The sequence below is a fragment of the Aptenodytes patagonicus genome, chromosome 7 (assembly GCF_965638725.1).
Source record: "Aptenodytes patagonicus chromosome 7, bAptPat1.pri.cur, whole genome shotgun sequence".
Taxonomy (NCBI): domain Eukaryota; kingdom Metazoa; phylum Chordata; class Aves; order Sphenisciformes; family Spheniscidae; genus Aptenodytes; species Aptenodytes patagonicus.
Window position 1 is genome coordinate 60829156 of NC_134955.1, and position 24251 is coordinate 60853406.

The window sequence follows — 24251 nt, forward strand, 5'->3', positions numbered from 1 at the left end:
ATTTGTATGGTTTAATGCTGCTTGTCTGAACGCACGTTATTTTTAATCGGTCAGCAACAGAACACTCAAATTGTTTTCAATAGTTCTTGCAAAGATCAAAAAAACCCCCAAGAGATGTTGCGCCATGTCAAGCCCCAGAACGACAGCAGTATCCGCCCCATCTTTCCCTTTACCCTGCGTGGCACTAGTCACAGTGAGGCTTTTGCTGAACCTTGCAGCCGGGCATCAGGCGGGCAGAGCGGAACGGAGGCCGCTAGCCTGGGAACGTGGGACTCGCCCGAGTATGCACGCGCTGTATCTGAGCGTACATCACACTGATGCCCTTCCTGCTCTCCCAACCATAAAGCTGGGTAGATTTTTTAAATTGCAAGTAAACTTTAGACATTTTCAGGCATGAGAAGTTAACTTTTTTCCGGAAATGAATGAAAACTTGGGGAGAAACAACTGCAGTAGCTACTTCTAACCAGTCTTATTCTTGTAATGCAGCTAGCGTGTAGAAAACTGCCAGATGCATTTATAAGCTGGCATTTAGATTTCTACTTTATTAAAGATGGAGCTGTACTTTACAATTCTTATCTACTTACGTTCTTCTAAAATATGAGGAATGGGGAAAATACTGAAACTGAGCAGGATTATTGTTCAGCAGTTTTGTTTTATTAACATAGTGGGTTTAACTGTTAAAATACAGGTAAACCTCGTCACTGAAAACAAGTGTAGTTATCTCCCTGTAGACTTCTTTTATACAAGTGCTTCATACGGTCTGAGTCAAAATGAAGCAGTTCAGAAAGTATGTAATAACTTTATAAGATTTTTTTCCTTCGGCTGGAAAAACACAAAACCAGTACGGAAAGGCCCGCGGTATCCAACATGGGGGTAATAATAGCAGGTACTTGCATATCCGTTTGCAGAGTACGTCCCTGCTATAGATCACAGTTAAACAGCACACAAGGAGCGGATGTGGTTTTTCTTTTTTCAGCCTCTTCTTTACTACTAGGCAATCATCTAGAAGCTTGAACTGCCCATCCCACCCTTTATTCCATATGGAAGAAAATTATTTTAGGAAGAAAAGGGATACTAATAACTTACCTGGAAAGAACTTAGAGTTTGCTACTATAGATACAGCTCTTAATAAATAACTTTTTCCTACTATGTTAAAAAAAATTTAAAAGTGAGTGGAACACAGATCATCTCGGTATGGAATTTTAGCTGGAAGAATGAGGGTAGAAACAATACTTGCCAGTTTGTAGTTTAAAGTTGAGTGTATTTTAACTATAAAGCAGGTGGGAAAACTCAAGTTTGCCTACTAATCCAACAGCCAGAGAAGTGTAAGTTGTCTCCAGAAGTACAACAGCAAAGAACTTGTTATGAAATAAATACCCGTGAAGCACCGTATGTGCCAAACTGTGTAAGATCCACTTGAAAGCATAAAATAAATGAAGAAAACATTCCAATGTGGTCCTTCACTTCAAATTTCCAATTTTCATAGCAAAACCGATCTGCTGAATGTGAAATTGCCTTTTCCATTATAACAGCCTGACAGCCCCAGATACAGCGTATGAGAGAGAGAATTACTGGTAACATACAAGATATTACTCTGATAGCCTTTTCTCGCCAAGTTAAAACTTACCAAAATTCTGACTTCATCTTTTTCAAAAAGCCCACCATTTCCCTGGTGTATGAATAATTACCTACCTGATATATTAATTACAGAAGCAAACAGTTGCAATAACGCTTTTGAAAACAGGAAAGTATCTTGTGCGTACACGATCCGAGGAATTTTTTTTGTTTGTTTTAGTTGAAATGTTGAAATATTTAAACTTCAGCACCTGTGGTTTGAGGTTTCCAGAAAAAGATTACAGGAAGCTACCAATACAATTAACATATCTCCATCAGGAACATACTCTTGATAATATGAGCCTCGGCCTACTGTATAACGCTAGGTAAGAGAGCTCTGAGTCTGAATGATCAGTCAAAGGTGGGTAGTAGGATTTGCCTTTTTTTTTTTTTTTTTACTCTTGTAAGAAGTTAATAACTGCGGCGAGCAAGATCCCTCAGATACAAGAAGTTACCTATTTTTAGACCATCATTTTTACTGCTGCACACCATGCTCAACTCCAAATATATTAGCACCAAGCAACTCACCATCTTCCTCTCTGGAAAAAACACAGGATGAGCTCATGGCACCTTTTGCTCGGCGTTCCAAAGGTAAGAAGTCGGAGGTTACTGTTACGCTGTGTTGCCTGTAGAGCTGCAGTCCTTAATTCCATTTCCTAAGCTTAGCATCACACCTTTCTTTTATATGTATATATAAACCTATGCTAGGTTTGTATGTATTTATTTTATATATATTTTTATATGTATAAACCTATGCTAGGTATTGAAACAAATATTGGATTGCCTTATTGCTGAAGTTCTCTCTCTGTTCTATCGGTATGAGCTGCTCACATGAAAGCATGACAAAGTGGGGAGATGATCAGCTGTAAGAGAGCAGTAAAACTCAGCCAGTCACTCTGTCTTTATGTACCCCCCACGGCCCTTTGAGATACCACGGGCGGGAGCATATTTTCTGCTTACAACTGGAGGAAAGAGAGCGTCCATCCAGTATGAGTTTCAATAAAATGAGAAAGAGCAGTTAGCTATATATACCATTATGTTCCGCTGTTTAATTCTCCCTTTCTTATGATCTACTCACTCTACTGGTGCAGAACACTTCCTCTGCTAAAACTCTGCCTATGTATTTGTTCCATCCTAGTAAGAGAAATCTGCTATTCCTCTGGCATACCTAGGACGAGCAGCAGCAATACAGGTTTCCCTGCAGAGCCTCGTTCGTGTGCCATAGCCTTATTTTACAAGAATTCTTGCCGGGGCTGGGATGTTTTTCCATTCTTGCTTTTGAGATTCCAAAAGTTTGCTATGAAGAAGCGGGATGAAATGAGCAAAGGTACAGGAGGCCATGATGCAGGTGCAAGATATTCAACTTGGATAGCCAAACTTGAATCAATACCAAAAAATGACTCCCACGGTATGCACCACAAACATTTAGTCTGCTAATACTTTCACATTTTTAAAAATCTGCTAGTAAATGTCATGTTGATCCTCAGTACAGTATGTGAAAATAATACCTTCTTCAAAACATGAAGAGAAACATAAGATAGACAAGTGCTTTTAAGCAGTAGATCTCAAAAGGATTAATGAAGAACTTGAGTCTCGTGAGCTTCCCCACACTGGAAAGCTACAATGTGGAATTTGGGCATGCTCGAAGTTATCCAGAAGCTGAATGGTAGAACAAGGAACAGGATCTAAGGCAGTCACGAGAGAACCCTACAAGTGTTGAGATGCCGATTCTTAAAAAAACAACCAACCAACCAAAATAACACAACAAAAAAGCCACCTACTGGAAAACCTCTAATTGAGTGAGAAGGTTGGTTATTTTCACAAACGCATAGCCTAATAAAATCTCAGGAGGAGAGCTGAGAGCATAATGGGCGTAACTTTTCTTCTAGATGACTAATATTTTTATAAAATCTTTATGTTAACGTGTATTTTACTGCATTGTTTGAGCTGCATCTCAACTGATTAGAATAAATAGTTTGTCTGGATTTAGAGCATCAATCTCAGATTGGTGCTTAAGGGTTGGCTTAGTAACTTCAACGTGATCTGCTACCCGGTGCGTTTTTTCACAGTGCCTCATGCACAGCAGTGACTTCTAATACGTGCCCCTTGCCTGCCCTCTCATTGCTTGGTTTTCGCTTTTTTGTTGCACAGAAAATTTGGAACAGCAGCAGCAGTCCCAGAGGTGTTTGGTTACTGGAAAAAAAGCTGATCATTTCCCAATTATGAGCAGAATAACTTTTAGAACTATTAAACCAAAAAAAGTTATTTGCAAAACCTGTCTTGCATGCATACTTGGTCGGCAGAAGATTTTTAAACCCCCAGCTAAGTATGACTTGCACAAACTCATTTGTTTTTTAAATAGCAAAGCTGTTTCATAACATATTGCCAAATTTAAGTATTGCAAATTAATTACTGCAAATTTTTAGGAGATCTCAGGAGTTTTGAAATCAATGGTATCGAATGGCAATAACTACTCTTTCCTAGTAAGATAAAAATGCTGCCTTTTACAGCACTAGGAAACAGTAACATTATATTGTTACTGATGATCTGTGTGCAAAATTTCTGAAACGTGATAAGATATATGCCTTTACTGCTCTTTTAAGCAACTAGCTGCGATATCAGTCACTGTAAAAACTTCTGATTAATATTCAGATCAATGGCTTGAAGAAAACTATGACTAAATTTTATTTGCTTTTGAATCAGATAAAAAGTTGCTTTAGCGTTTAGCTAGATTATAGTTAAATAAAAATATTCAGCAGTTACAGAAACTGCATCAAAATCAAGTATCTCATATGATTGCGTAATCTGCACATTCTCAGTACAACTTGAGGTTGAAGTTACTGAACGCAGGAGGTGAATACTTTCCAGACTTGACTGAAAACTAAAAAAAAGATGCAAAAGTTAACTGTCATTTATAATATAATATGAAAACTTGTATTTTGTCGATAACATTCCATTCCTACTACTGAAGCTCAAAGAATCCTTTCATGCTATTTTTAACTAACCTCCTCCTCCATCAGGTTCTAAAAGGAAAAAACACTTAGAAGGTTCAATAGAGCACTCTCTAAGCTCTGCCCGAGCAATGCTTCATTAAATATTGATACCCTTCAGGAAGAGAATACCAAAACGGTAGGTAAGCAGCCCTTCATAACCTTGTGGGGTTTTCCTACAAATTACCAGAGAAACACAAAATAAGGCACTGCTGTTCTTGTTACATCTCTAACAACGGAAGCATGATTGGCTCGCTCTCACGGCACAGTCATGCTTTTCCTCACACTCCAAATACTTTACAAGGTGGTCAGTAACCTCCTCCTCTTCGTTCATTAGCCGGTAAGGGGAAGACTTCTGTTTCTCAGACTGTTGAGGAAACAATAGAAGTTTGAAATACGCTCTGTAAAACACATTTTGCTATTACACTTTAATGGGCAAGTTAGAGTCTATACCTCGATACTTGATCCAATAATCTAACAGACTGTAACACAGGGGTTTCACCACTTTCCTTAGGTGCTTGGAAAACTGAAAGCAATGTAGGAGTAGGACTGGAAGTCAATTTGGCTGCTCCAGAAAGATTTAATTTTGGTAATTCTCCACGAGGAGGTCCGTGTTGTTGTTTTGTTTTTTCCTGGACTTTCCTAAGAGAAGGCTTTGAAAATAAATAAACAAGATCCAATTTCTTTCTGAGAACATCTTAAGGAATACAATTAAAAGAGAAAATCCAAATAATCAGAAAAAAAATAACAGCCAAACAGTACTTCAGCTAATTCTTTTTTACAAATTACTACCTCACTTGATGTTTCTTGCAATTTTTCCTGAAGGAACTTCTTACAAAGCCCACAATGATGAACCCCAGAACTAAGTTGGTGGAAAAAGTGGCTGCTGCTATGGAAGGAGAGTTCATGCTTTCAAGGTTAAATGCACAGCAGAAAATAATTTATAATTATTTTTGCTACTGTAATTTGTTTTTTTGAGAAAAACCTGTATTTGAGAGTTTTTCATGTAGTACTAACTTCTATCTCACCTTGCAGATACAGCAAACCCTTAAGAGTGAACATGTTGAGTATTCTTCACATAGCTTGAATATAAACAAATTTTTAGTTTGCCGGAATTTTTAATCAGATTTTAATTTTTTTATTGCCAGTGTCAAATATAAGTGTAGGATTTTCCCAGATATCATCTAAATACAGGATAATTAAGTTTTTAAAAAAATAAAAATTATTTGTTCAAAATGTAGACTGAAGGCCTGAAAAGGCACAAACACACTTTCTGACTCTGCTACAACTTCATCTGTACAACTTTTTAACTCAAAGGCAGACAGCAAAAGACGAGGATCAAGATATTTTAAGAAAATGTGGAACTGTCCCTCTAAGTAATAGCAACTACTACAACCGTTTACTGAAGGGATTATGTGGTATCACAGCTTCTAAATTCTAACTCATGATTTTCAGGGCTTGCGGGGGGTGGAACTGCATCAGGCCCAATACAGATCAGTGTTTAGGCAGACTGAATCAAACCAAGTAATCAGCTTAAGGAAAACATTTGTTTCTAGCTAACAAGCTCAGTGTCACAAATTACTTTCTCTAAATGGGCTGACAATTCCTCTGCTTAAGTATTACCTGTCTTTGACTTTCCTTTGAAATTTGCCACAAATGCAGAGGTACTTGCCCTGCTGTATTTCCTAGTAACCTTAATTTTTTGTGCATGGCCAAAGCTTGTGTATCAGCTGCCCTAAAAAGTTTGGGGAAAAAAGAAAAAAAAGAGAAAAGCATCAGTTGTGCTTTAGGTGAAGTTTGGACTCAATGCAAAGAATTATGTTGACTGAATTGCGTTCATTGTATTGCAGGCTAAGTACTAGCACTGTAAACAAACTTTATTCCAGTCCACTTTAAATAGTAAGCACGCAGCGCTCCCCCCACTTTTTAATTTTAGTCTTCAAGACTGAAGTGATTTGAAGTCACTTGCCAGAGTTCTTAAAAATAAGGGTGCTGTAATGCTTGATGGGCAGCAATTCTCTCATCAGGATCATATTTTAACATGACATAGAGGAGAGAGAAGCCCTTGGGAGACAAATTGTGCACAAGAGGAGGGATTCCTTTTCCTTTTTTAAAGGGGAAATCAAAACTCACCAGTTCTTGACCTGTGTTAAGCAAGTTGAGAACAGTTATTCATGCACATTCAGAAAGAATTACAATTTACTGAAAAAAATTATTCTCATCTGATTTAGGTAATCATTTATTAGGGACAAGTAAGTAACACTTGGAAAAAAGTGTTTTCTCTCCTAACAAATTATGTCATTGGCCTTAAAGATACCATGGGAATAAAAGGCCAGATAAGATTGATGTAGGCTCAGATTTCCTCTCCTCTGCCTACAAGGATCACGAATGCGTGACTATCTCTGGGTAGGGATAGAAGACACTGCTCTTTGGTCAGCAGCCGTCACAACAGTATTAGATTTTTGTGGTGGTTCCCTGAGCAGAAATTGCACACAGTTGTACAGTTATATTGTGGATATTTAAACAGTGAGATTAATAACTATGGGAGTGCATACTTACTGCTTGAACTTGTTGAGAGTTTTGTTAGCAGGAGTGCCTATAACGTCATGGATTTTTGAAATTTGGCCCAGCTCATCAGATCCAGGAAAGAGAGGCTGAAAACTGCAAAGTAAGAGATAGTATTAGCACTAGAGAAGACACAAACTAGTTTAAGTGGCATAGCTGCCACTTCAGTTAAAAAATTTTCATTTACGAGGAAGATACATTTTAGAATTATTCATTTGTGGACAGTTTAATACCAACCAGCAACTGAAAGATAACATGTGAGGAGCAGATTAATACAACTGCATGTTGGATGGAAAGAGTAGTTTGGGTTATTAAACAGAAACCTGTAGTTGCCCTCTCCTCGCAGGTTTGGGGTAAAATATGTAAAGAGAACATCCCTCCTGGTGAAAGGCAATGGATGTGGGATTGTGTTTTCTTCTAGTGAAGTGGCAGACCCCAGAAGACAATGTGCTTTCCTCATTTTAAGACAGCAGAGTCAAGCAGTCCCTCTTGTTGTGTATGCACATAAAAGTATATATTTATAAGAAACATTCCATTCCTAACACTCAGGTTCTTTGCAAGCAGCAATACTGGAAAGATGGTAATTTGAACTGCATTCCTGAGCTTGATCCTCAGTTAATATAAAACTTGCATAGAGTCCTTGAAAACATTGTTATCGATGGAGCAATCTGACTTCACGAGTTAGGTCCACTACCATTTGTTTCTTGCACGTTGCCTTTTCCCATGTTAGCAGAGCATTTCCTTGGGCTTATAATTTAAGAAACACTTCAGTAGCACCACATGATTCGTGAAAGCGATACATTCAGCCCTCTTTGTAGAAGGAGGAAACTTCTTTTAACTGTTTGCAAATTCAGTCAAACAGCTGGCTGCACACTTCTCTGAATGTCTTTACAAAGCTTTGAGTAGGGGAAGGAGAGAAAAGAGATCCGATTCATGTTGTGCAGCTGTATCAAGACAAGCAGTTGGGAGTAGCTTTTGTGTGCACTACAAAAATGTCCTGTCTCTAAATGTAAAGCTATAACTTAGGGAAGAACAACTGTGCAATCCACAGAAAAATGTAATCCAGGAACCATGATTTATAAGGAACGGAAAGAGGGAGACCAAGATTTGAAAGATAAGCATGGCTGAGTAAAAGACTAACAATTCTTACACAATGTGGTGTAAAGCATAAAGGCTTACGCAAATGTTCAACAGCAAAAACTGCAAACTGCGCTTAAAAAGAAACAAACCTGCCCATAACTTCCTTTATCTTGGCAAGGCTGTATCTTTTTTAATTCGGTAATTTCCAGTAACCATCCCTCATTTCTCTCTGAGCACATCTATCAGGTCTCTGAAAATGTGCAGTGGTTGCAAAGAATGAAGTTTGTTACATTAAGCTAAAATTATGAGGAAATATCTGTAAGGTTTTTTGCCCTAAGAAAACCTAAGTTTGCAGCATGTAATTTTCTTGCCAAACTTCAAAGCCCACCTGATTCAAATTGAAATGGAAAAACACGGTATTTTTAAAGCTTTAGGTCCCAATTTACTTTGCAGGAGAACTGCCACATTTGGGATTTTTCTGTTAACAGTTTTCTGACCGAAGTAGAACTGTTTCTATGAGTTAGCAGGCAAAGCATAAGGGTTGTCATTTAATGTGATGGTGATGGCAGCAGCTGCACTTGCCATGTGGAGGAGGAGGAAAGAAGCAAAGCAAATGTTATCACTCCTGGTTGCATATCAGAGACAGCAGTGTGGGAGGAGAATAAAGAACTGCTGCTGTTGCTAGGGCACAAAGATATTGGAGAAATACTCATGGTGGTTATTTTTCCTTTTTTCTTGAAGACCGGTGACAATTTTTTTGAGTTATAGTTTCATCATCATCGAAAAGCTCAAAGGACTTTAATCCGGGTTTTCCTGAACTCTTCCTTCATCAGAATCCGACTTCAAAATATTCCACGACATAAGGTCCTGGCACAAGGGTCTTAAACACGCTATATTATAAATCAAAGTAGTGAATCAGAGGGAGTGTCTTCTCTAATCTCCTCCGGTTTTGCAGAATAGTAAGTAAAAAAAAGAGGCAAACATTTTACCATCAAGTGCATGAAGAAGATTGAGGGTAGTTAGCAATGTTCATCACAGGAAATGAGCCATAGTCTCTTCAGAGATAAAGCAGAGAAAACACATTTTTACCAAACTCAAATATGAAGCCAATAGGAAAAAAAAAACCAAACCAAAAAACCAAAAACCAAACAACCAACAAAACAACCAACTGTTCAAAAATGTTATTTTACTTGTAAATAGTATTTGTTGATCTTGAACATCCCACTGCTTTATTACTAACGTGCCATAGGGTGAAGAGAGTGCCAGACAAGGCAGGATTACTGCCTGATGAACCCTGCAGATTAATCACAGAAGAAGCTTCCACAAAACCATGGAAACAAAGATCATATTACCCATACCACGTGCTCCTTACTTGAGTTATTTGCCTTTGATTTTCTGGATTAATAATAAGCAAGACCCTCCACTGAACACTGTACCTTGTGATTTCATAGAAAACACAGCCAGCACCCCATATATCAATTTTGTAACTATAGTGGCCATTTGTAAGTAAGCATTCAGGTGCTCAGTACCAGCGTGTAGAGATATGTTCTGTATGTGGCTGCTTAGAACAGACACTCCTACGAGATCCAGAATCTCCTAACCTCAGGGTATTCTGCTGCAAAAACAAATAAAGTATTTTGACAAATTAGAAACACTGAAATATTCAAGCCAAGATTCTCCTTAAACGTGTGAAGTAGTCATCATAAAAGAAATCACAGATTACTTTAAGAATAAACTTTCAGAAATCCCAGGGGTAGTATTGTAATAGCAGTAAAACTGCATTTAAATAGCAAGTAGCTCCAGGCTCGAAGATATGTGTCCCATAATATGTGCAAATACCATTCTGTACATCATTAAAAGAAAGAGCTGAGTTAATTGAAAAGCATATGGACTATTACTGAAGGGAAGACTGCTAAATAGGACATCTGGATTAAGTTAGTTTCTTAGAGTTCTTGTGTTGAGCAGTGATGTAACAGGTGGCTTGGGCTTCTCCTTGGAATGGCTTCTCCTGTGTACTTCTAAGACTTAAAAGAAAAATTTATCTCCAGAAAATAAAATTTCATAAAATGAATTTTGAAATCCTCGCTTTTCAGACATTAGCAAAATAACATTCTGAAACTGTCAGGAGAATAGATTTTAATGAAGAAATCTTCTGAAAGCTAACACCTTCTGCTCCCTTTTGTATGAATAACTTCCACTAAATGTAGGAATTGAATGTAGAAAGAGGGCTGCAGAACTGAACGCTATCGCTTGTTTCTCGGAAAACAGAAATTAATAGAGGATAAAGAACAGGTTTTTAGATTGGAACACATGCAGGTTGTAATGCATCCAATTCATTTCAGGTTTTAGCCAAGAACAAACTTGCCTGTTCATTCCTCTAGATCAGGAATACGGTATTAGAAGTAACTATCTATAGATTTTTTTTAAAACTCTACTTTTATTCATGAAGAAGCATTACCTTCTCAGACTAAAGAGAAAAATACTGATATACTTCACTCTCAGTTAAATATTCTCACGTAAAATTAATTACCTTTATTAATGTTTTCTGGTTTCACATCTCTCTGAAATATCCCATCTCTGTACCAATATAAACACACCAGAGAGAAGAGATCAGTAAAAAGAGAAACATTATCAGTGCTTCCAGTTATCTGTAAAAAAATACTTCAAGAAACTAACGCTTTCTTCAAACTTATCAACAGCATAGTAAAAAAATTGAATTTTGCCACCACGGTGAGACAACAGCTACAGGTATGGGAATGGGGAAAGGGCAAGTCCAGGAAGGGGAGGCCAGGCTTTCTGCTTTTGCTCTCACCAGGGTTACCAAAGGATTGCAAGGGCCACCCCCTCCCAGGAGGGCTTCCTGCAGCAGGTACTAGAGCTCCTTCGGGGTGCTGGCAGCAGCATGGGCTGCCTGCTTGCTGCCTTCCAGGGCTCTGCTACAGGCAAAGATGCATCTGGGCAATGGCCTTTTTCCTCCCTGCAGCAGTCTGCTGCCCCAGACAATTGTATGTCTCTGCTTAGAGATGACCCTGAAATAAATGTATGATACGTTTACTGTAAAGCTGTTGCTGAGCCAGGTCTCTTACCTATGTATGCAATCAAGAGATTTGCATAACTGGTACATGTGGTTCTTTTTTTTTTTTTCTTCCCAGGTAATGGCTTTCTCCTTCCTAGAATTAAATTTCAAGTTGCACAAGTCCTTTTTAGCAAACAACAGAGTACAAAAAAATTACCTTCAGCTTCCAATAGTGCATTGATATTACCTTTTTCAATTATACTATTTCTGTCATTTATAGCTAGCTTTGTAATCCATTTTCCACTCAACTTCAGACATAATTTAGATTTCAGTATGCACCAGAATAGCTCAGCTAACAACTGTCAATTCAATAGTCTGTAATCTGCCTTAGCTTTTACTGCATGTTTTTCTTGCAGTACCTGTTTCCCCAAGTTCTAAGAGAACTGCAATATTTCACTTCTAAACATCTAATTCCCTCTCTAAACAAAGTAACTGTCCTTAAGGTTCAAGATTCGTATCAATCACCTCAAATTACTGCAATGCTTAAATGACCGTGATTCACATTTGACTTGCAAATTAAAGGTTAACCAATGTAGTTTAGCTTGCTATTGCCATTGCGCAATCATGACAGTTATAAAATATATCTGTTATTTTTTCAGAGCCATTCAGTAACTACTCAGCTTTTTTCTTTTATAGGCTCCAAAGGCCTTTTAATCTTGCTGTAATGCCTTTATGTAAGGCTGCAATGTCATCAACGGAGGCAGAAATGATCACATTTTTGAAAAACAAAGCAGGTACTGATCTGCCTGATGACAGTAGTATGAGTAATTGGCTGGGGAGGAGGAGGGAGATTATCAGGACACTAACTCATTGAGGGCTGCAAGTCCTCGCAGCCAGCGGGACTTGTGTTCCTAACTGATTACAGCACTCCTCCAGTCAGCCACATAATCCGCTGAGCAGGATTAGAGAACAAAGCCCTTGAAACGGAGTACCGTTTACATCAGGAACTGTAGTATTGTTACCCCAGTAGAGACAAATGGTGTTTTCAACATCGGGATTTTTGTCATTATAGTAGGAAAGATTTTATAAAATGCAGCTATTCAAACCAACTCAGATTATTATTAGTATTTAAAAAAACAGGCCTTCATAAAAAGAAGTCATGCTCAATTGTTTTTCCATTACAGGTCACTAGTAAAATCTGGAGCAGATGCTTTTCTACTTCCAGATTTATCATTAGAGAAACCTTAGTTGGAAGTAATGAAGCGAATCATAAGGCAGCAGCACTTGAGGCTACAATTGTTTTCGCTTGAGGCATCTTCCCCACCTCTCTCTGAGCCGTATTTTTTTCATCGCTTTAAATGACCAAACTGTTCTGGGTTAAAGAAAAGGCAAGACTGTTTTTCAGTTATTAAATAACTTGTGATACCACTATACATTATGTATTTTAAAATAAAAAAAACATAGCAGAACATACTGAAACTATTAGACTAATTTCCATCTGTATAGAATACTTAATATAGCAGGCTTTTTCACATGAAGAATGAGAGAAAGACTGAGAAATGTAACCAAATGAAAGTGAATACTCTGAGGTAAAAAAAAGGCAGTTAAAGAACAAACCTAAATATTCTGATCTTTCATAACTGAAGTACAGTATCTTTCCTGGAAGGAGAAGATGCAAGATTGTTTTTAATGCACTGGACTAACTTACTATCCAACGAGGACTCCTTCCTATATGCTATTACTCTGACTTTACAACTTAACAGATTTATCCCGGAAAAATAAAATGTCCTATTAAAACCAGCAAATATTCATGTCTGCTTCAGTGATCAGCAAACAACTGTGTTTTAACCTCAAATTCTTATCTAGGTCAGGAACAGGGTTACTCCTTCTGTTAGAGATCTGAATACTCAGTGTCACTAACGTAATGTTTGGGAGCAAGTCGTTTATCTATTCTAGTACACTGAATGACAGTTGCATGCTCAGTTATTTAAATGACTCTCCCAACTGTTAAGACATTACAAATTTTTAATTATTCAGAAAAAAATCCTCTTTTAATATTGAATTATACGTAAGTGCCCCTTCATTTGCTGTATCCAACTCCTTTGGTGTCTATATGAGATCTGGTTTTAAATCAGCTTTTGTTGTAAACTTTTTTGTAGGAACTCTTCCTTAAGCTTTACGGTCTCCCATCTGCTTCAACAAACAGCTCCAGGATTTTTAAATATAGGCGGTTTTAGGGAACAATGTTATTTTATAGAGAAAACTTGGTGAAAGGCATTTTTACTAGATATAAAAACTGAAAATCATTATTCTTTGTTTCGGTAGTTTTTGAAACAAATGGGAATAATTTTCTTGTTACATGATTACAGTCCTGACCTAACACAGAACCTATTTAAGTTGTACTTTTTGTTACATAAAGCAATTATTTTGTGTTTCGCAGTCAAGGTTGTTTCCCTGTTTTCATGTAAAGTTTGACTGTAGAAATAGATGACCACTGACCTGACTCATTAGAAACCTTCTGCATGCATCCATGCCTTAAACAAGTGGCTATATTGCACTGGAAAGAAATAAAGAGTAAAGTAGTATGGCACAAAATTTCCCTATGAATTTTATACTATGTAATGGTGAACAACCAAGTGAAAAATAATTAAGTCCACTTTGTGATCTATACAAGAAGGGTTTGTGTGTTTCTTAAGCATATGCTACATACCTTTTATCAGCTCATAAATATTCATGTCCATAAGTTCACATATCAGTGAAAGAGAGCCAGCTTTTTTATCACTGAAGAAACAAATACGGAGACTTTAAGCCAGAAATGTTGATTTGTACACAGCGTAGAAAAAAGTACTTAGTTTAACCAGTATTAAAATGGACATTTTCATTTTTAATTGATACTTTCTCATAGAAGTTTTTCAACTGGGGGTCTGAGGTATCATAGTTTTAGTTTTATACTATCCAAAGTGTCCATTGCAAAAGTTAACTGATTTACTCCATGAAGTTATTTGAAGGCATGTTTTCTGGGCATATCACACTATTCTGTATCAAGAAATTTCCAGTAAATTAACTGATACAATCTTACAATAAAAGATAGGAAAGCCATTACACCATAGAAGAAAATACTTTCTAGTTAGGTCACCAGTAGTGTTCTATTGCATGGAAATGAGTACCTGACTGGAATCTGTGTTTTGCTGACAACAGCAGTTTTAAGTATTATCACGATATGATAACACATCTGACACTTTCTTTTCCATTTCACTGCCCTGCAGAGGCAGACGTCTTTAGGTCTTCAGTTTTTCTGATAAGATAATTGCATTAAAGTACATCCCCTCTGCAATGTTCCATTAACCCAGACAGCAAAAGGTTGACGGTACAATCTGCAATTCAGTTTGGAGACAGACTGTGAAAGAGCTAGGCGAGCTGGCTGGCCATCTGGATTACACTTCGTTAACAACACGGCAGCTGAAGCTGAGAATTCCAGAAAGCTAAGTTGCTGACACGATTACCGGCTTTCCATATATTTGTAGAAAACGGGCCTGTCAATAACAGTATAGTACCAGAGCCTTCAGCAGAGGAATAAGACAGCCTGAAGAGCAAGAAAAAAATATTTTAGAGCAGTCAACAAGTTTTGTGTCAAGTATTGGAATAATGAAGTATATGTCTGCTGTAGCATAGTGATGAAGTGTAACGCACAGTAATGGAGTAAATGCTGTCATAAACGCTGATCTCTTTGTGAGACAGAACATGTCCCCAGAAGACACTTAAGTGCCTAATGAGGCTAAGGAACCCAACTTCATCACTGACTGATCTCTTTCCAAATTCATAGCTCCACTGCTGCCTAATTCAGAGGTCTAAACTTCTATTATTTGCAAAGGGGTGTCTGTAAAGTTGCCTATGAAATGATACTGCCAAATACTTTGCTTGGATCCCTAGTTCAAACTGGCAAGTCAAACCAAGATCCTTGAAGTACCAGAGCCTATTCCAGCAGATAAGCTCTGAGTGTGCCTTACCAAAATACTATCTACAGTAGACATGATGTTGTGCAGCTAAAGCATTCACTAGATATGGGACATGGCTTGCAATCACCAGCAAGTATTACATATTATGAGATGAAGTTTAGCTATGCTTAAAATATATCTAGTCTGTAATTTTAATACTGATGTTGAAATATTTTTGGTCTGCTGCAAGAGAGCCAGAGAAAGCGAGAGTTACATCGGATTATCTTAACAGAAAAGGCATGAAGGCTTCAGAATTTGACAAATTCATTGGTTTTTTTCTTTCTGTTGGAATAAAAAGCTGGTTAAGTGCCTACGGGTTGCTTCTAGACCCAAAAGTTACTGAATATCGTTCAAATAAAGGCATAAGGAAGCAAGACATGAATGCACCATACTTACAACGCAACTTCATGTAACATAAGGCTATTAGGATGCGGACTCAGCCTCCTTAGCACTTGTATTTCTCTCAGATTATTCACTTGTTCCATACTAATGTTGAATTAAAAAGAAAAGAGGAAGACTGACTTGCAATCAGGGACTGGATTGTAATTGTCTTTCTTCCCTGCCATGAGGCTGTCAGAATCTACTCCACTTTAGTCTGTAATTGAACTTGCAAATGCAGGACCTGATAAATTGTTTGCCTGCTTTGTTTCTTTATAGAGCAAACCAGTAATCAGGAGAATGGCTTTATTCCTTCTTGCAGTGTGGAGTGGCTGGACTTACCCCAACAAGATAAGTAGTAATGTATTGTGCTCCAGACATCAGTTACCATGCCAAGGAGCTATCTGGGAGGAATTTTGTGTTGCATAATAGTATGCATGATACTGTTTATTCTGCACTGGTGTAGCATACATTCCAACTAGTGCTCAGCATGATGCTGAAAGTGACAATCTAGCCTTGCCAAATTTAACACTTAAAATTAAGTTTTGATGGTAACCTCTTACATGCAAAATAGACACTATTCAACTATTGTTTAATTATTATGTTGCCCTCCTAGACTTTAATAAACAACAAAACTACATGCTACAGAAACTCTGGGGAGGAAGCAGGAAACAAATTGCTTTGCACGCTATTTAACGGATCAGAAGAGGACACATACGCCTTTTCACAGTATAACTTAAAGCTAAACACCAAAACAGTATTTTCCAATTTGAAACTAGAAGAAATACCTTGTACGAGCAGGTTCTCTTTAAAACACTGTTATCTGTTGCTAAAAGAGTTCATTTCATTAAAAGAATGTCAGTCAATTTATCAAAGGGTTAAAGGCCTAAAAGATGTTTGAAACATGCTACATGAAAAAGAGTCTGCTTGTTATGCCCTATCGTTATGCCCTACCACTGAAGCGTATACCATCTGCCCTTGATATAGTTAAGTGGTTAGTTTAAATACTCTTTTGATCATAAATTGGACCATTTGGTCAGTTGTAGATAACGTATAAATGGACCAACAGTTCTCTAACAACACAACAGAGAATCAGAAGCCACGTTACTTGAAGATATTTGAGTTCTCTTTTTTTTTTTAAACTTACAGTCTTTGAAGCTCTGAGTTACATTGTGAAATCTCACCTAAGAGCAAAATGTCCCATTTTACTTCGTATGTACAAATGTGTCACTCCCACTGATTTCACTAGGAACTTAATATATTTAACTGAGAATACAAAGTCCGTGACCCAAAAGGCATTGTTTGACACCTATATATTTGGAGGAGAATGTCAAGTCTATGTCTATTTCCACACAGCCCTCTCCTCTATTTTCCTAACTAATACAAAGCACCTATTTTGTGACCATATAGCGTCTTGCTGATGGATGTAACTAAATATAAATGCAAATATGAAGTAGAACTAATGCTATACATCAACTAAGGATAAATACAGTATTTTTACCTCACATTAAAACAGTATTTAAAGTAAGACTGAAAAAAGTATTGTCCAGGGGGAGGACTGACACATTTACTCCTCCTATCATTATTTACAGTAAAAAGAAAAACAGCACAAGTATATTCAGTGCACTTGGAGAGGCAGAAATCAACTATTTAGTCCTCATTCTTCTCGTTTCACCCTCGACCCAGTGGCCAGGCAGCATTTAGTACAGTGGATGACATCAATTAGAGTACTCAGGGAAATAACCCCAATGCCAAATGGGAAGGTCCTGCATAATCAGCAGCAGAGTTCCCTTTCTGTACTACATGCAAACCTTTTAAATACATGTGTATTCAAAAAACTTCACTTAGTCTTAATTTCACATTTCCCCACTGAATTTAAAGAAGATCTTCTGTAGTAGTATGATTAATTATGCATACCTTTCAAAATGTTGCTTCCTGTGTTTACATGCATAGTACTTTCCATGCCTACGACTCTGTCTTCAGAACGTCAGAAAATGTTCCCTCTCCTACCTTACCAACTGGTTTATATTCTCAAAACAAAAATATACTGTTTCAGTATGTTTAAAATAGAAATTGTTATGAAGACTGCATATCAAGCCACACTTGATTTGTTAAATCCTGACTAATGGAAAATTTTTAAATAAAAGGGTTTTTTGTTAACACATAAGATATTTATATATATATCTTAGACAATAAACTACTACCTCCTTGCTCAGAGACATGATGCCTCTGCACACAGCACTTCATAACTTTTTTCTGCTGCAGCACATTAGCACCTCATACCTGAACTTATTCTTTGCTTCTTTCACCAAAAAAATCCTTTATTTACACTGTACTGAAAACGTAAAATTATCTTGAATAGCAAGTGTGTCTTGTCGTTGTTCCAACACAGGTTTTTTGGTTGTTTTGGTGGGGTGTTTTTGGGGGTTTTGGGTTGGATGTTTTTTGCTTGGTTTTTGTTTGCCTTTTTTTTTTTTTGTAAGCAAAGCAGTTGCTGATTTTAAAGCTTTATTCCCATATCAAATTCAGATATTAGTATTGCACTAGGCCAAAAATAACACTTGGCTTTAATAATGAAGTGCACCAAACAAAAGGATGTGAAAATCAGCCAATTCTAGTTCTGCAGAATTTTAAGAGATGAAGCAGATAATATAAGGGTTACGAAGAAAGCTTTATTTATATCAATTTCTGAGACTTTTCCTAATTTCCTTCAGAATCAATATTTCTTTTCTTTCCTCCTTTATTCTCCTTCAGCTTTGCGATTAACTGTTCCTTACCAATCCCACTGCGTGGTTCCCTTCACCCACCTTGTCCTCCTGTTTCCCTTTATTTTTAGCACCTACAGATTCTATCCTTGATAATTCTTCCAGTAATTTCATCTGAGAAATACCCAATTCTGGTTAGCTTTATGCTGCTGTTGCTTTTGACATAGTCTTATTATTTAAGAAAGATCCAAACCCAGTCATTTTGAGGGAGGCAGAGCAGGAAACCTCTTTTATCATATTCAATGCTTTATGGGAGTCAGAACAACTGTGGGAGTCTTAAGTTATGTTGATAGCTGTAAATTCAATGAAGTGTAGTTGTCTGTATTAGTTGCTGTGACAACAGTCCCTGGCATGGATTTGGCCTGTGACAACCACCACTCTCCTAGGCACCTTCCCAGCCTGATGTGAGGACTCCTTCTAAGGTCATTCCTAAAACAGTTTCTGTCCTACTGCCTTGTTTTGGAAGATAAGAGAATTTACTAGCACAGATGTGGGCCATTTCATGCCAGTTGCTCTTTGTGTCCAAGAAGATTTCCAGATATGTTTAATTTACAAGTATAAATACAGCCTCACAGTGGAGAAAGCCTGCCAAGAAATTTCGTGGAGGGAAAAGTTACTTAGGCAGGGACATTGTAATGCTGTCTCCCAACTACCAATCAATTCGTGTTGTCTTCATCTCTTTTCTCCTCCCCAACTTTGACACTTACTCCTGTTAAAAAAAAAAAAAAGGTCTTTCCTTTCCTTGTAATCCAAATGCTTATATTTTAATTAGTAGAAACCTTCCCCTTGCAAATCCCTCTTTCTCCAATACAGTAGCAGCACTTCTGTGAGAATTGTCAGTTGCTCTTCTTATTTTTATTACCTGCTGCTTAGGTTTTCTGATCATTATCCATCATGCTGGATCATAAACTAACTAATTAGGTCATCTAAATTTGGAAAACAGGAAAAAGCAGAGTAATTTAAAATCAATTACACCATTTAATGCACTCTATACAGACAATTTACATATAGAACTATTTTAAAAGCAGAAACAGAATTTGAAAATCATTACGGGTAAAGGAGGCAATCTCTAACAGAGACTCCAAAATAGGAAAGAGACCATAAGACTGTTTAATTCATGTGGCTGTTATTTGATAACTGGCCAATTAGTGCTTTAAGCAAGGTGATCCCTAGCCTTCGGTGTTCACTAAGCAACGTGACTGAGCAAGTAACATGCTTTGTCGGCAGAAATCACACTTTGCACCGTGCTCTCTACCCCCTTCAGTTTTAGTTTCCTATCTAAATAGCTAAATATAAGATGGAGATTGTAAATTCAGAATACTTAAATCCCACTCTTACAGAATCCCAAAGAAAAAGCGTCAATGGATTTTTTTGGTAGCAACTGATACTCTCCAATCAGTCAGATACACACTGGCTACGTATATGTTCATATAATGTCAGAGCCAGTCCCTGTGGCAAAAAATACCCAAGGCAGATACAAGAAAAATTAGCTATTTGTTGACCTACTCTTTGATTCTAATAAATGGCAATCCCATATTTTTCTTTTTTTAAATGCAAGTAATTGATTCTCTGGCATAAAAAAAAATTCAGATCATATGATCTGAAGATAAGATCTTAACATCTATGGTATACCAGCCATAGGTGTTAATGAACCAAAGTACTTAGGCAGAGAAACACAGGGAAAGCATTACTGTACAAATTTATTGAAAATATTTTTAGATATATTAAGAAGTCTGATAGTGTATGTTTATATAATTTGTTTATATTTTCTTCTATACATGTATTCTGCTCCTACAAGAGAAGTCCAGGTGACAGTGGAGGGCTCAAAATAATTTGATTTTTTTTTAAATTTTAAACTGAAGAGTTCTAATAGTGTAAGAAGAGTTAATTCTTTACACACTTTAAAACATTCTTACCACACTAAAGATTTTCATGTAAGCATGTAAGGTTTGTTATTTTAATTTTTTACAATAGAGTGCTCTATATACAAAATAAAAACCCCACACATAACAAACAACTGAGGCTTTAACCCGGCACTTAAGAGAGAGCCATCCAGTGAAAAGAATGACAGCAGAGACCTGAAAAATTTCAATGGATTGAATAAAGTGCAGAATCAGGAATGAAAATTGCATTATTTGAAATGTCTCTTTGATGCATAAAATCAATGTGTAAACTCTCAACAAAACAGGCCACTGAAGATGAGAGCTTTTCTCCTAGGGAGAAAATGAGAACAATCATGTGACAAGTTAGTTATCGTTTAATGAGATGCTGAAAGGAACTCAGACATTGTAAGAATAATAACATTAAACTTTATATAGAATAATTGAAACTTCAAATGTACTAACAATTTAACACAAATTTTGAATTTGCGTCCACAAGCCAAGATTTCTGGAGATTCCTAAAAATCCACTTCAGTACCACATAACTGATCCTTCAAAAGTGACTAGGTGGCAAAAAAGCCCCCACCAAAATGACGGATTTCAAACACACACTGAAAGAGAACAGTCAGGTCAAAGCGTGTCAATTTTAAGCTACGAAACTTACTACAGCTACAAACCAAAACTAATTACCTGTTAGTTTACCTGAATTTGTGGTACTCAAAGATGAAGAATGACAGAATGTTATCAGCATTTTAAGACTGAAAGCTTTGAGGATGAAATTAAATAGACAGTGTCTTAATTACACTTGCATACAACATTACAGAATAAAGAAGACCTAATCATGGGTTAGCAATTCTTTCATGGCATCTATAACAAGCTAGATATTACCTAACCTCCTCCTTCCCTCCCCTCTGTTTCAGCACACACAGATGTTCAGGCTTAGAACAGTTAGCGGAAAGGCAGATAAAGGTTAGGAAGAGTAAGTTGTAGCAATCTGAACTAGTCTAACACCAGAAAAGTGGCCATGAAAATGGCAGAGAGGTAATCAGTCAATAGAAGGACAGTTTAATGTGCAAGAGGCTACAGGACCCAGGAAATTAAGAACAACGTAAATTAAAATTATGGGCAAGTGATGGAATTCAAAGACTACACCCGTATTACTGTAACTAGAGAGCACAGAAAATCAATCATCATTTGGAATTAAAGAATCCAATGCAAAATGACAGAAAAAATAGCACTACAATAGTCAAAATAGGATATTATAAAAACCTAAAGCAGATATTCTGTTGCAAAGATGCCGAGATGCTGAGGAAGAAAAAGCCATGACATTTAAATATGACATTGAGGCATGTGGGAAGAGAGAAATAACCAAAAAAATTAAGCAAGCAACATTAAGTTCAGCTTTCAGCCACAGTCACAAGGCCATGACACATAATTGTTGCATTCAGAAACACGCCAGATGTGTAGGATCTGAGAAAGTACTTAGAGAGACCAGAAGACAGACAGGCTACTCCTTCACAGGAGTGGGAGAAAGATTTCTTAGCACCCTGTTGAAGAGGAGGACTGGCATGCAGAGGGAGACCGGCGTTTACATGTGCGGTCTCGGTAGGGAGATCTAGGAACTGGCAACGGGCTGCAGCGACGGCGGTTTCCTGGGACTACAAAAGCACCTACGACCACCTCAGCGCGGGTGCTCCCCGCGCGGCCCGGGACCCCGGCCCCCTCGGGCCAGGGTCGCCGCTGACGGCCGGCCTCCTCAGAGGCGCCCGGGCCCCCGCCGCCCCTGAGGGAGGGCCCTCTGCCCGCGGCCTCCACACCGAGCAGGGCCCGCTGCTTTCCCCCGCACCCCCTTACTGTTCATCCTGCGCTCGCCTGCAGGTCTCGGGGTGAGCGAGAGAGCGGCCGGGCCCCCTCCCGACCGCCGAGCACCTCCCGGCCCAGCCCTCAGCGCGCCATGTTGTGTTCCCGTCACCCTGGCAACCGCGCAGGCTCCGGCTCCCCGCCCCAGGCTCCGGCTCCGGCCCCGCCCCCGCGACGTCACGTCACGTCCCTCTACACCACGACACGCCGGGCCACGCAGCCGCCCGGCCGGAGGGGAGGGAGGTGGCGCACGCGCAGTGGGCACCACGCAGGGGCAGCCGCCTTAATTGCCCCGCCTCTGCTCGCTAAGAGCACTGCGCGTGCTCCGCTGCCGGAGCGGAGCTGCGACCGGGCTGGGGGGCGGGGCGCGGGCCGGGGTCCGTCGGCCGGCGGGGGTCCGTCAGTCATTCAGCCGGCGGGGCCGTTGCGCGCCGCTGCCCGCTGAGGCGCGGGGCGGGCGAGGGCCGGCGTGGCGGGTGCCGGCGGGTGTCCCTTTCGGCCACGGAGCGTGTGGCGGCCTGGCGCGTTCGCTTCGCCGCGGCCCTTCGGCCTTCGTACCTCCGCCTTCGCTTGCGTGGAGCGGTTCTTCCTCGCGCGCTCCACGGGCCCGTCTTTCCTGGGACGGTGGCGTTGAGCCGTGCACTGGTAAGGGGTTAACGCGTGCGGCCCTCGGTCCACGTCGATGAGTGCTCCGTAAAACCGGCGCGGGCATCGGTGGCCCTGGCTTGTGTCGGCCACTTGCACGCTCGCGGCCGGTTTATCTTTGGTGCTCTCCTGGTCCCTAGCGGCGTCCGTCCGCCACTGCAGGTTTAAGTTCCGCGGGCTTTATTTCTGGCTCGGTCAGGTGAGCGCAGCGCGCGTCTCCGGTTCCCAGCTTGCAGGTGGAGTGAATGGCGAGGCGGGGGCCCGGAGGGCGGCCCCGCGCCGTACGAGCCCTCTCTCCTCGCCGAGCTGTAGTGAGCCGGTCTCCAGAAAACTGCATTTTGGAGGGGTGTCCCCACCCCGGCTTCGTGGCGTTTGCTTCTTGCTAAACGGACGTAAGGTATTTTAACGTAGGCTTCGAAGCTGAGAAGAAAAGTTGTCTTTCGAATGCTGCGCATATAGTAAAAAGCAAAATGCTAGGAAAAGGTGAATCATTTGTCCATGCAGACTAAGATCCTAACAGTGCGTTAAACAGCCAGAAGAGTAAATGCTTTAAAATAAACGCCCAAAATAAATATTTTGTTCAAGTAAATGAAACTGGAATCGTATCCTAGAAAAGCTGGGGAAGTATCGCCCTCAGACTCGGAGGTGAAGTGAAGTCACCGCAGGACGTGTCCTGCGCTGGTTGTTACCTCCCAGGCGCTGGATGCCTATGGACGAGGCCGAGCGCCTTCATCAGCTAAGCGTGCGTTCCCGCTTGCGTGGATTCAGCTCCGGCGCTCCCGGGAGGGGGCGAGGGGACCCCTCGTTATCCACCCCCAGAGGTAAGGGCGGCCGTCGGCAGGCCGGTTAGCTCAGTTGGTTAGAGCGTGGTGCTAATAACGCCAAGGTCGCGGGTTCGATCCCCGTACGGGCCAAGCGCGGACTTCTTTTTCGTCCCCGCGATTGCCTTCCCCGGCGCCGCGCCCGTTTCTGCCGAGGCACGCGTGTTACCGCTGCAGAAGGACGCGGGGGCGGGGGGGGGGGGCTCACCCAGCGCGGCTGCAGCACTGGCCGTGCTCCATCGCGCTCCTGCGGCTGATGGAGCCCGGGCCGGCCCCGGCGGAGTGTGGATTCCTATTTCTGCGAGGGCGGCAGCCACGCCGGCCAGCCTGCGGCGTGCTCGGGTCACGCCTTCGGGCGCGTTTTCTTCCGTGCGTGTTCCACTTCACGCGTGGCACGCGCTTACTTACTCCCTGCGGGCGTGCGAAACCCCACCAAGTAAGAGCGAGTGACGAGTCGTGGAGTGCATGCTGTGTCTTACGAGAGGGAAACCGGACTCGCGTTAATTCCCCCCAGCCGGTTTATATCACTCGTGGGTCCCTCCTCCAACCTCACCCGGAGCCCCGCGCCCGCCGCACCTCCGGAGGTTTTTGCCCCCGCGAGGCCGCCGTCGGTACCGGGCGGCCCCGCCCCAGGGGCGCGGC

The 24251-nt window shown here is 40.1% G+C and overlaps 1 protein-coding gene and 1 non-coding gene across 2 annotated transcripts; one reads left to right on the top strand and one right to left on the bottom strand.

The window, feature by feature from the left end:
* Positions 1-632: 632 nt before the first annotated feature.
* MOK (MOK protein kinase) lies at positions 633-22855 on the bottom strand. The gene is given in 14 exon segments (XM_076343530.1): positions 633-4971; positions 5058-5257; positions 6228-6339; positions 7164-7265; positions 9686-9872; positions 10786-10826; positions 11336-11397; positions 11400-11419; positions 13976-14046; positions 15657-15746; positions 17556-17612; positions 17614-17668; positions 22138-22335; positions 22702-22855. Coding segments are annotated over 14 exon segments (1383 nt in total). The 3' UTR covers positions 633-4937.
* Positions 22856-23628: 773 nt separating this feature from the next.
* On the top strand, positions 23629-23702 carry TRNAI-AAU (transfer RNA isoleucine (anticodon AAU)). Its single transcript has one exon. It is a non-coding gene; the product is annotated as a tRNA-Ile (tRNA).
* The last annotated feature ends 549 nt before the right edge of the window (positions 23703-24251 follow it).